Source organism: Haemaphysalis longicornis, unplaced genomic scaffold (genome assembly GCF_048455015.1).
Source record: "Haemaphysalis longicornis isolate Haplotype H1 unplaced genomic scaffold, Haemaphysalis longicornis Haplotype H1 scaffold_12, whole genome shotgun sequence".
NCBI classification, from domain to species: Eukaryota; Metazoa; Arthropoda; class Arachnida; order Ixodida; family Ixodidae; genus Haemaphysalis; species Haemaphysalis longicornis.
Window position 1 is genome coordinate 102,229,297 of NW_027526225.1, and position 12,788 is coordinate 102,242,084.

General features: G+C 48.0%; 1 protein-coding gene across 2 annotated transcripts in view; it reads right to left on the reverse strand.

The window, feature by feature from the left end:
- The window catches only part of Gp210 (nucleoporin 210), a 77,234-nt gene that overhangs the window by 61,555 nt on the left and 2,891 nt on the right, over positions 1-12,788 (reverse strand). For both annotated transcript variants that reach the window (XM_077693936.1, XM_077693937.1), the window contains exons 2-3: positions 12,537-12,664; positions 9,087-9,218 (exon numbers count right to left, since the gene is read on the reverse strand). In XM_077693936.1, coding sequence (XP_077550062.1) covers positions 9,087-9,218; positions 12,537-12,664 — 260 coding nt within the window. The remainder of the gene's footprint in view (positions 1-9,086; positions 9,219-12,536; positions 12,665-12,788) is intronic.

The following is a 12,788-nucleotide window of genomic DNA, read 5'->3' on the forward strand; positions in this document are numbered from 1 at the left end:
TTACGACCGTTTCAAGTTTGGGTTTGGAAGACAAAGCCGGTTTTTCTGGTTCCCACCTTCCAAGTCCAAACTTCAAACAGTCGTTACTTCTGCTACAGACCAGATAGAATGATAACTTTAGTCTTGTTGCACTCCTTGATTTGTGCACAGTTCACTGGTAGTACCTTGTTCAGCGGCATCACTCCAGCAGTTCTTTTAAAAAAGCTGTCAAACAATTAAATATAAAAATCCAAATATACACGAATGTAGTCATTTTACACAAAAACAAATTTTATATCTACAATCAGAATGAAAAACTACATACATCCCAAATTTTTATTGTAACTGTAAAAATAAACTTGTTTGGTTTAAAACCAGTGTATAAGACCCTTAACAATGCAGGGAATTCGGGGAGTCGTGGAGTAAGAACAAAAATTAACGGCAGTAAACCGGATCTCGCATCGTTTATTACTCTGTTTTCTTTTAAACACTTCCCTAAACACTTCGTTAGATTTATGTTCGAATACCCGCAGTCATGCTCCCGCAAGCCACAGACATCCAACGCTGTTCTCAATCCAGTTCACAAAAGAGGAAGGAGCACAGAGGAAAGAATATTCCATGAGAAAGAGCTAGTAAAGCGTGAAGCGGCAGCAGCTGAAGAGCTGAACCCTGTTCGCATGTGTTCCTGCGCAATTAACAAAAAAGTATTTCAGGTGTACCTTAGCCCGCATGCAGTCAACAAGATACGACTCCAGCAGTCCCAGAGGTGAGCTAAAATTACCTCAATTACCCAACAATGTCTCGTTCTTATTCATGCGGGCAGTTTTAACTTAAAGCTTTAAAGGGGCCCTGAAAGGCATTTTGAGCACACTAAATGAACTAGCGCAACCGTTAGATTGGGTCGTCAACGTCCTCTGTGCCAAGTATTACTCTTTTACGCGCAGCGGAAAGCTCACACTTTTGTTACAAAGTTTGTCGTTTTTTTCTCACCCTTTCCTTCGTGTTTTTGGACGCCGCCATCTTCACATGTCTACATCATCGATTCCCAGATGTTCGTCATGAGCTAGACATCCTGCTATTGGGCGGCTTTTTCACGCACTTCCGGCAAAGAGATGAGTCGTCTGCTCAGCGTCGGCTCGCCGGCTGATCTGCCAGCGGAGTGCCGGAGTGCTTGGGCATTTTACGACAAACGAAACAAGTGTAAAACAAACGCTTAACCGTTTGTATTGAATGCAACACGGCCATAACACGACATGGATATTGTCTTACCTGAGTACGTTCCATAAAGAAAGCGTTCAAGCCCCGTGGCACTTCTTTCGCGCAATCGCAGAGAACGCCCTGAGCCGAATGCCCGGGTTTGACGCATACATTTTATTCAACTTCAAAACAATCCAGAGATGCGTTTCTAACGAACACAACGTCACAACATGCGTTGAAAGTCCAAACCACGATTGACAGAGGATGGGTTGCCTCCTGCCCGTCGTAAATTCGGTACTCACCTCGCGCGCGGTTTGCGGGGACGAACAGCAAGTCACTTAACTCTGGCGCACAAGCCGATGGCTTTTAGCCACGCACACTGCACATACCCCATGCGAGGTTGAGTCGTACGTCGCTCGAGAAAGGTTATCCAGACCATGGGAAGAACTATCCACCCGCAGAAGCACAACGTCGTCGCATTTCATCGCGAAACAAAGGCGTCCACAACACACAGGAGGCGATGCACACACACACACAGCTTCGGTCGCTGCATTGGCTTAGCTGCAAGCTTCGTTCGGACAGTCAGCGATGCTACGACGATACAGAGATGCGTGAGGACGACGTGCTAACCACTTCACGCATTTAAAAATACAGGGGCAAAGAACTTGGTTCATCGGAAGCAAAAAATCTTTCCTCCATTATAGTGCCTGAAATATACTGGCTAGTGTGCCGAGGGCGGGCTCCAGGCCGGCGCCAGGAGCGATGTACGCGGCCGGCTGCCACTTGGGGCGCTGCCATGCGGGAGTATGCACGTTCGTCCGGCCCGAGCAGATCGCGCGGTTACCTCCGAGCTGCGTAGCAGACGGCAGCGGCCGAACTCTCCATTCCCGCTTGCGACGAAAGCGAGCGAAAGCCACGGGAATTCTGTCACGCGACGAAAATTTGTCCTGACCATTCGACAAAAACGATCGTCGCGCGACAAAGCGACGGAATTTCTGTCGCTTTCGCTCGCTTTCGTCACAAGTGCGAACGGGCCTTTATGCGCAATCTCCGTCCCACATAAAATAAGCTCTTGCTTGTCGCCTGAGCATACGGTTGATATTTGACTACGTTAAACTGTGCTTGCCAGTGTATTTAAACGATGTCACTAGGTTTGAAACGTACGCGCTCGGCGTGCAGCTTTGTAAACGCAAGCGACCTCACATACGCACGCCGTTTTGCTGCTAATAAAGTTTTGGTACAGCGTTTGTGGCCTTTGCATACGCTAAACGCTAAATTTTTACGCTATGTAAACACCGCGAGGGGAGTTTTAGTAGAGCGTCTCATCAGTTTTGCGTAGCGACACACTAATGTATACGGCGCCATCTGTCAAATGTTTTCCGAAATGTCTCGCCGGCTGATCTGCTAGCGGAGTGCTGGAGTGCTTGGACATTTCACGACTATCCAAACAAGTGCAAACAAACGCTTTCCCGTCACTGTTGAATGCAACACATGGGTGCAGCTTGTCAGAACGCGGGTTCTCGCTGATCGAGTGCGGCGTTGGTTTGCTCTGCGTCTTCCCGTTCATCGCCGCTGATAAAGCGATCCGATCCGGCGCGTTTTGTGCACGGGTTCTGTGTCGGTTTAAAATGTCTTTTTTCACATGCCGCCGGCAGTAGGAATTACAGCCGCCGCAAAATAAGACCCGGCACCAGCGGGGCCACATCTGAGACCGCGCTTTTTGGATAAACAGAGCGCGGTGCACCATAGGGAACGAGCGCACGATTCTCCCCGCGCGGCTGCGAGTCCGCCGCCGATACCAACTGCAGCTGCGTACACCGCGAAAGGGCAAGGCCAGGCCGCACACATGCGTCCAGGTCTTTCGTTCGCTTTTCCAGCCTTTAGAGGAGTGTCCATGGTGTCAACAAAGATGAAAAAGCCGAAAGAGCTGGCCCGTAGCAGACGGCAGTCTGTGGGAGCGCAATAGCGGAAGTACGTCACCGCTGAGGAGCGGAGCATCATGGGAGGGGAGGCCAACAGCGAAGAAACGGTTGAAAAGAGGAGGAAATACGGCGCGACGATAATGCGCGGTTTTTGATTTACGATTTCTCAGCTAATACTCATCGCTTTAACAAAATTCTTGCAGGAGGAGATTGCTAATACATTGCTTTTTTTGGTTACGTGTACATTCATGCATCGGCGGAAGGCATTTCAGGACCCCTTTAACGTCCAAAGCAAGCACACTGTGTGGTACGAAACGTGAAGTCACGGTCAAATGCTACTGGGCGGCAGATGTGGTGGAATTTAGTTCACGCCTAAACTCCGATTCTCTGAACAGCGTCTGCATCCAGAAGGCTACGTAAAGTAGACATAGGTGGCGCTGGCTAACACCCAAAACCGAACAGGAAAGCACATAATGATCTATCTGCTGCTAAAAGAGAATGCAGAGAAGGTTGTAGGGAATTCTGGAAAACCTACGGGGAAAAAATGGGCGCGTATCTGCTCTTTTCGTTGCAAATGTCGACGGAAGACGATAGTGGACTGGCGCCCCTGCCAATTAAATGCCTCCCTACTCTTTCCGCTCACCTCTCACACTGTTTCTCTCCCGTCGCATTCCTCCCAAAATAACGTGCTAGAGGTTTGCTCAAGTGAAGTTAAATTTACCGCGTTCCACTGCTCCAAGTCGGGTGCCTCGATGGCAGCGCTGCCGTACAGCGGAGAACCGCGTGAATCGTGGCACCTTACTAGTACGTTTATAGAACGACGTTGTCCTACTCCACGAGCATTTCAAGTGGAACGTGGAACATATCTAGTGGAACCTTTTGTTGCTGTCACTGTTTGATTTCTTTAAATGCCGCCAGGAGCGCGGGCAACAGCAGGCAATGGTTTTCTGCAGTTGATGTAGTACTTTATTTGCTATCGCAGAAACCAAGCATCTGTGAATTTTTTAATAAACAAACACTGCAAATATCCCTTATGTATTGATTTTCTGCCGTATATTTGTGTGATGTCTTGTTCTTGTTCAACAATATCAGTGATGTGATTGGGTCGAGTCATTTTGGAGCAGCTTTTGCAGCAGCCAAAAGTAGGTTTTGGAGCAGCAAAATTGGCTTTTGGAGCAGCCAGAACGAGCATTAAGATTTGAGAAATATTGCTAGAAGGGGAGCAAAACAACTGAGAGGAGCCCCAAAAGCAGCATCCTGGGCACACAGAAATGTTTAAACAAGTCAAATGCCTTCGGTGCAGACGAGTTTCTGCGCACAGATGTCTTTTAGCAGTGACTATAAAATGTCTCGAGACTTAAGCACCGAAAGAGTTTGTGCGAGTGTGTACATGCATTCACTGCATGAGCCAACAGATCATGAAAGAATTTTAAGTTTTATTTAAAAAATGACTATCGAGGTAGCATTCCAATCGGTAGGGTACAGAACGTTTCGTAAAACCATAATGAACGGAACACAGTGACACGCGACAGAATGTACTGAGTGCATTTTATGTAAAAAGTTCTAGCGCCCAGCCTAAATGTCTGTTTCTCTCCAGGTTCCCAAGACGAAATCGCATGCTACATGTCCTCTCCGACTTCTACACTCGCTTTCCAATTTGCAGGGGACTAGGTTTGCAACAACGGCAACTCTCTGGCTTTTTTCAGTAGTAAGACTCTGTCTTCATGAAGCACCCACCCAGCTTGAGAAAGAGGGTCACCGATGATAATCCTTGAGTAGGTGGACCAACGGCTAACTTATTTGAAACGAAGACAAAAAAAATCAGTGAAAACGTCCACCACATTCTTCACAAAGGTAGCTTTCCAAAGAAAGTTTTATCATAAAATGCTTTCCTGAAGCGCTCCTGTAGCGTTCCTCCTGAACGACATGTTGAGTGAGGCAAGATCACTTTCTTCGAAGCTCAAAACTGTTCAATGAAGCGGCTTACAGCCGGTCCCAAATTAAGCCATCTTGAACTTTCGTCCCTTTCCCCTTTTGCGCTAGCTACCCTTGCTATGCCCTCTCCATCTTGACTCCTCGGTGTCAGTCACCTGAACTCCTGCCAAGCTTTCATCATCATCATCACACCCTATCTATGCCCACTGCAGCAAAGGCCTCTCCCATTAATCTCCAATTATCCCGGTCCTGTGCTAACTCGCCAAGCTTTATTGCAAAGCAGATAGTAAAGCGTGAACCGCATGGCGCGTTTTTACACACGATTTGTGCGCATCGCCGTTGCGAGCATGATAGTTTCACGCCCGCATCGACGATATCGTGCTCGCGGCACCTTCTACTTTGGTCAGAAACTGACGCGCGACTGAGCATTTTAGAGAGCTGTTAGACGCAGTTGCTTGAGATCCCCACACCACTTCGTGGCCGAAGCCGGCGCCATGTTGCCGCCGCAGGCCGCGCCACGCGCAGCGTGCGGGTGGGTTTTACCGCAGCAGCGTCAGTGCACCTGTGGCGTGTGCGGCGCGTTTTCGCGAGCAGAAAAAACTCCCAGGATTCCCTCCTCTTCAACGCTGTGGCGTAAAGAGCACGCCACATCTAAGAAGCTCAGCGAAAGAAAGCTTCGGCGCAAGATTGGCGCAGATTGCTTGAAATCAGAGTCCTTGTAGCAGGTTGTAGCAGGATTTACCTCTCGGCGCAGTTAGGCGCAATTGGCGCAGCTATCACATCACTGCAATATTGACAGGTATGAACACTGACACCAGACTTAGACGCTAAGATTTGGCTGCAGGTATATAAGATTACGGCGTAGCATCTGCTTCACTTTGACAGGGTGGCTGAATCGAGTCACCGACAGACAGACCAAAATTTCAGTGTTTAAGGGGGCAGTTGGGTCTTTGGGGCCGAAAAACGGTCAAAAAAAGCGTTTTCTCAAAAATGGCATTTTTGGCCTCCACGGCCATTTTTGTATCAGTCTGTAAATTTTATCATCAAAAGGCACCATATTTTGTTGTTATTATATTACAATAGCATTTTAAAGTGCACTCTACAGCTCAGTAGGCGCAGAATTCGATGGTGAAACGGCACTTTTCTTGCAATGCAAAGCTAGCATTTCATCCTCAGATATCTTGGCACCCAGAGCAGGTACAACTTTAATTCTTTTTGCTTCTGATACCGAAATGTGTGGGGAATACAATGTTGGAAACAAATTTTTCAAATGGAGGGCTTTGGAAAATTATTATTGTGTTCAATTGGCACCACCTGCGAGCGATTTGTGGCAGAGCACGGGAGAAGTGAAGTTCCCTGTGTTGTAAAACAACCAAAAATATCTGAATAAAAAAAGTTCTTCCTATGTTGTATTCTTTAGCCATTTGTCTGCCTAGCCACGTGGCAATTGCCATTCTGTATGGAGTGGTTATTTTGTAACTGTGACCCAAAATGATGGCAATTAATCATTAATTAACTCAAAATATAATCAACTTACAAAAAATCTAATGGCAGATTTGAAATCAGCCCAAAAAACTCTATACCGCAGTGCAGTTTTATTAAAATTGCTTGGTAAACAAAAAAAATAGCTCTAAGACCAGTCTGCCCCCTTAAAGGGGCACTGACACAAAATTTTGAAGGCGAGATAACGTCGGAGATAGATTGGTGGGAACACATATACATCATCTGCAAAATATCAGCGGCGAATACAGCCTAGAACATATTTAAAATCAATTTTGAAGTGTGCGAAACGCAACCGAGCAGCCAGCAGAGGACCACGCGCAATTGTAAATAAACAACATCCAAACATGTCACGAGTTTGTGTTTGCCGCTTCCGCACTACCGGCGTTTTACGCGGGCTCGCCCGGCTCGCCGCTCCAATCGGAGGGCCGGAGGGCGGAGCTTCTGCTCTCGAGAACGAACGACCCGATCGTTGGCGGCGGAGGCGCCGTGATTTCGTCAGCTAATCGGGCAGCTGGCCGCAACCAAAGTTCTACAGCGATTCCAGGCACTCTGTTTCTATTACTGTTTATTACCATTGGATGCGAAAACGCGCCGGAGGCACGAAAAGCCCACTGAGCTAGCCGCACGGTCGCTGTGCAGGCGGCGGCCACGGCCGCGAAGTGGCCCAGGCCGGCGCAGGTAGCTCGATTGATAGCTTGTTACCGCTGCACGAAATTGTCCCCAAGTCCCGACCATAGTGGCTTACATGAGAAAGGAGTTAATGATGCGATGGCGGGTTGCATTAAAAATTGTCATCTGCACCGCTTACGAGAGCGGCACTCGAATATCCGCCGCAGTGCTGAGCGAACACATCTGTAGGCGGACCTGTAGGCAGACCGGCCGGCTGCTCCCAGCGCGCGTCTTGCCACCCACCGTCTCGAGCGTCGCGCGTCGTTCTTTAGCCGCAGTAGCATTTGCACTCGCAGCGCCTGCGTCACATCCACGGTCGCTTTTTAATTAAGCGCCTCACGAGATCAGTACGTGGGGGCATTCGCAGAAACTGCCGTCGATGCGGATTCGACAGTGCTACGGCGGCTCTGCTCTGTGATATCCCTCCGACGGTCACGTGGTCAGCTTTGTTCACACAAAATCCACAAAATCCATCGTTTCACGGCACTCGCTGAAACCGAAACTGCGACTGGCCGCATTTAAAATCCCTCTAATTAAACAACCGTCGCACGCTGAAGCAAATGAGGTTTCTACAGGTTATAAGTAGGTCACTAGCTACTTATCGCAACGAAAAAAACAAGATGCTAAATTTTTGTGTCAGTGCCCCTTTAAAGGAGCCATGAAGAGAAAATGCAAGTTGGTTTTATTCGAAAGATTTCGTGTTTTATAGTGCCCCCAGCGCTTGTCCGGATACAAACGGTGCTTTATTCACTGAGAAATTAAACAATTTAGGTTAAAATTTTGATTTTCCCGCTCAATCGTGCGTTTTCGTGGTCCCAAGTGACATCACGGGAACCGACCGCTCTGCAGCCTAGAGTGCCTTCATTCACGCATCCGCCGTACAGGGTAGAGACACGTAACGCTGGCGCCGCCATGTTCGGTTGCTCGCTCGCCGCCGAAGCAAGTCATTGTGTCAAAACCGCGCTAAAATTATCACCGCAACGCGGTTTACTGAAGAAGTTTGAATCATATTGTCTGTTTCGCGTTGCTAGGTCTCGTGGGAAACGAAAAGAATAACGCGTTGAGCCCGTTGGCCCAATTGCGGCGGCACGGGACCGTTCAAAGGTTGTCTCCACCCTGTAGCGGTGTTGGTTTGTTCCCGCGTTTCTTTACGTTCCGTAACCTAGATGGCGCCACCATACCGTGGCAAGCGTTTGGTTTGTTTTTGCCCGCATTTAAACCTGGCTTGTTTTTGTTCTGGAAGAAAATATTTGTTCCCTGAAACAGTGCTCGCTCGACAAATGGGGTCACGTAAGACACCGTTGCTTGCGTCAATCGGCCAGTGTCGTCTGAGACAACCCCAAGCCCCATAGTGCTGTGCAGCTAAACCAAAGCATGCTGTGCGCAGTACGAACAGCAGAACGCATCAGTACTTCTATGTTTACATGTGCTTTCGTAACTTCCACTGTTTGTCCCATCATTCCTATTGCTTTGTAAAGAATGTGCCCTAAATTTAAGCGCAAATCGCTCGTTCGTCTAGTTTGTAAGCTCTACCTAATTTGCGTCTGCTTCTGCCAGCCTCCGCCAATCGCAGAGCTTAGCCCATGTGACATCACAGGTTCTGTTGCGGGAAATGAGCTGGTGGGTCACATGACCATTCCCGTTTTTCCTAATTATGTAGCTTATTTGAGCGAAGTTTACGTTAAAAGTGGTGTCAGTATGATTCTAACGAGACAATCTTTTGAATGAACCAAACTTGTGTTTTCTCTTCATGGCTCCTTTAAGTAGCCCAAGAAAGACTATCGTTTTTAAAAATGCTGAAAATAGGAAACTTCTGGACTTAGAAATGAGAATTTTTCTCCCAAGCAGGGAACATCGCTGTCCTCCACCGGGGAGTCCCACCTTGGCTGTTGTGACCGGCCAGCTCGAGCAGTTCGGGCGTGTCCCCCAGGAGCAGCTCGCGCGTCGTGCTCACCACCTCCACCGAAGTCAGCTGGTCCACGATCACAACGCATCGCAGCTGCTCTCCCGTGCCTGCACAGCCCCCCCAGCACCCCCCTCAACAACGAACCCTTCACAGTGCACCCCTACTCTCGCCGGGGGGTCACTGTACATGGTAGTAAATGGCTATAGCCGGTATTCAATGGGTGCGGAATGCATGCAGGCAACCAAGTGTGCGCCGCCATATCTGTGGCCAAGCGTTTGTTGCTAGGCGATGTTGTGTGCACGGCCCGCAGATCAGGCACCCCTCTTCTCCTCCATGCAACCGTGTGAGTGCACCCACGGCCGGGCTAGAGTAGCAGCGTGCGTGCGTTGGTGGCGGAACTTTACGTCGAGATGGGGCTGCATTGTTCTCGCCGCCGCCGCCGCCGCGAAGGCCGTATCAACACAGCGCGCGCCGCTGCTCTAGCCCGGCCATGGTGTGCCGTCACTCGTTACGTCGGGCTCCGCGGGATGGTGGTACCTGTCCATCTAAGCATGACTGTGAAACACATGACTGTTTCACGTTACAAACTCTGCCTAACCGAACGCACAGTATTCCCTCGAGTTCAATGTGAGTGCGACTAATAACATCTCTGTTGACGCCACCGTTTAGAATCGGATTGGAACGGAGCAGATGACGCACGCCGGTGTTTTTTTTTTTCTTCGGCGTGCGGGCGCAGTGGCCCAAGCCGCGCCGTGTCCTTGGCACATCGGCCATGTTTGTGGCCGTTTCCAGTGTTGCCAGGCGAAGAAATTGACCGCTAAACTTTTCAACGAATAGCACCTATAGATAAATTTGAACCACCTGGAGATCAAGCAGTTTCATTTTTAGCATGCAAAAAAAAAAAGGGGGAAAGGCGGCAGCTTAGTTCAGCTAACCATGGTTATGCAACGCAAGAGCTTGGCCTAGCCTATTTGAGTCTCGGTTTCGCTTGGTTAAGGGGGCACACTGGCCTTACAAACTTTTTTTTTTTTTGCTTTCCAACGAATCTTGATGAAACTTAATTGGCATGTTCAGTTTTCTTAACCAATTCCAAATATCCAATTAGTTTTGATGTTAGGTATTTAGTCTCCGAGATAATTAAAAATATTTCTTGATTGTTCTAGAGAACAATAGAAAACAACTAATCAACAAAAAATTACCAGCAAGGTGTGAATAGATACCAGAAGTGGTGAAGAATGAAATGTGGGAAGCAGTTTGTTTCTGTTTTGCAATCACAACTTTACCTCGATTCTATCTTCTAGGTTAGAATCTAACTCCTGCTAACCAATTAAAAAGTAACGCTAATTAAACAACTACAGAAACACAAAATGCAAATTCTGATTCCCTTGGATGGTTTAAACATTCGGTTTTATGCTGCAAAAGAAATTATTTTTCTAGCTGCTCTACATGCTGGGATATGCCCCTCAAGAATTTTCTGACTGCAATACCGCTCATGGCGGAAAAGGAAAAAAATTATAGAGAAACCGTTATTTTTTCATCAAAATCGGGCCTGTACGGCTTTTATACCGAAGTACCCGGTACTGCTCAAGTACGAACTTTTCAGAGGAAAAACTGCAAACGAAGGAAAAAGTGATACCTAAAAAAATGCTTTTTTGGGGGCAATTTTTTGATCCCTAAGACCCATATGCCTCTTTAACCTTCGATGTAGCTCTATTGCCGACCACGGCTCAAAGCTGTTCGCTTCCCAAGCAATGCTCACAGGAGGAGGCCTGGCCTCGCTTACATTCACAGCAAACGCGGCCCAAGATGAGGCACGTAGCCCGAGACAACCCAGCAGCGCATGCGTGGGACACTCCAGGGGTGCTCAGCTGCCGGTCAGCGATTGGCCGCGACTTGGGCGCAGTGCCGAAAGCTGGCCCGGCGAATCACGCGATCCGCTTCGAGGGGCGTGTTGCAGGGGGTGTGTCTGAGGTCAAAAGGTGAATTTGCGCATCCGCGGCGAAACCACTGGACGAAAGTAGTAAAGCTCTTATTTAAAAAAAAAAAAGGGCATTGTGGCCAGAATTGAACCCGTATCTTTTTTCTCAGTGGCAGAGTGCCCTAGCCGTCATGGTAGAGGGTTGCAGTGGTGGCTCAGCATAGTAGTATAATACCATCGACACTATGGCAAGTGTCCATAGCACTACAGTAGCCAACCGTTTTTTTCGGACTCCAAAAATTCAGGCTTTCTGGATATTCCGGACTTTCCCTACGAACCACCAATTGTCCCATAGGACTAATGGCCCACGAATTTTTCGGACTGCTCTTTTATTCGGACTATTTTTCACTCCCCTCCAGGTCCAGAAAAACGGTCGGCTACTGTACAGGTGCCTGTTCTTGCTGATGCCTCGTTGCTGGTGCTAACCATCATGCGGGGAAAAAAAAAAAAAAACAGGAAACTCGTCACCTTTTTTCTCAAGAAAACATTTTCAATCAGATTTCAGTCTCAAAATCAGTGGTGCACACACAACCTCATTTTGAAGGAGGGTGGGTGGTGGGGAGGGCTGATGGAACTCCCCAGACAGAGAAGACAGACAGCATGAAAGGAGAAGACAGGAATCTTAAATAAAAAACAAATAAAAAAAACTAACAATGACGTTGGTGTACTTCATGTGGTCTTTTGTTTCTTTAGGGGCATAAAAAATGGCTGACTGCTTTGAGGGCCGAAATAAAAGATGCTTATGGTTAGGTAGTATGAAGCTTGAGAGAAAAAAGTAATTGTTATTTGATGGTTCGCAGATTTAGTGGCCTCATTCATCCTCTCCTCGAAACCCAAGATTTTATGCCCTCGTGTACACCTGTGCCTACAACATAATACTTCTGTCTCCTTCAGGACAATGATCTTACTTCTCGTTTAAAGGAACACTGGAGTGAATTAACTCATCTTATTACTTGTGGTTCCATTGCTCAACCTTACCAATGTAATTACTATTTGACTATTCTGCACAAATCTAGAGTCCCTGTTTATCCTAGATCATTTTAACCAGGCATGAATGCACCTAGCTACAGGTCTCCCAAATAAAGTAGCTGGAACAAATGCCTGTGCATTTAGGAAATCTTTTGGTCTCTCATTTTCACTGCCTCCCTCCAACTGGATTGCACAAATTTTGACGTATTAATAAACGCAGTAACACCATTTATCAGTAATAGCAATGGTAACAATAAGAGGAAACAGAAACGTGCATTGCAGTGCTCAAGTTGAGAGAACAATGCAAGGCTTGCACTCGGCACACAAGAAACTACCACAATGCTTAGGCAGGAAACAAAAACGAAAGGTAATGGGTGTTGCTCAGCTGGCTGTCTGTCAATGGGCTGGCCCCTAAAGGCCCAAAACAAGGAAAGGCAAGGATATCCCCCAGGACCGGCACCCAAAGCAAGTCACTGACCGGGCTCGTAGGCGACAACGGTAGTGGTCTGGCGGCTGGGCTGGCCCCACACGGCCGAGATGGTCGCCTGATGTGAGCAGTTGCCAGCTGGCGGCAGCACCACGGCCACCTCGGTACGGCTCGATTCCCTGAACACACGGCCAGCACAGACGTCAAAAACTTTGCTCCTCAGACACAAACACACACCCTTCCCGACTGGACCCATGTGTGCGCTGTGCAACCAATCCCCTCCAAGGTTTCAGTGCCCCGTTC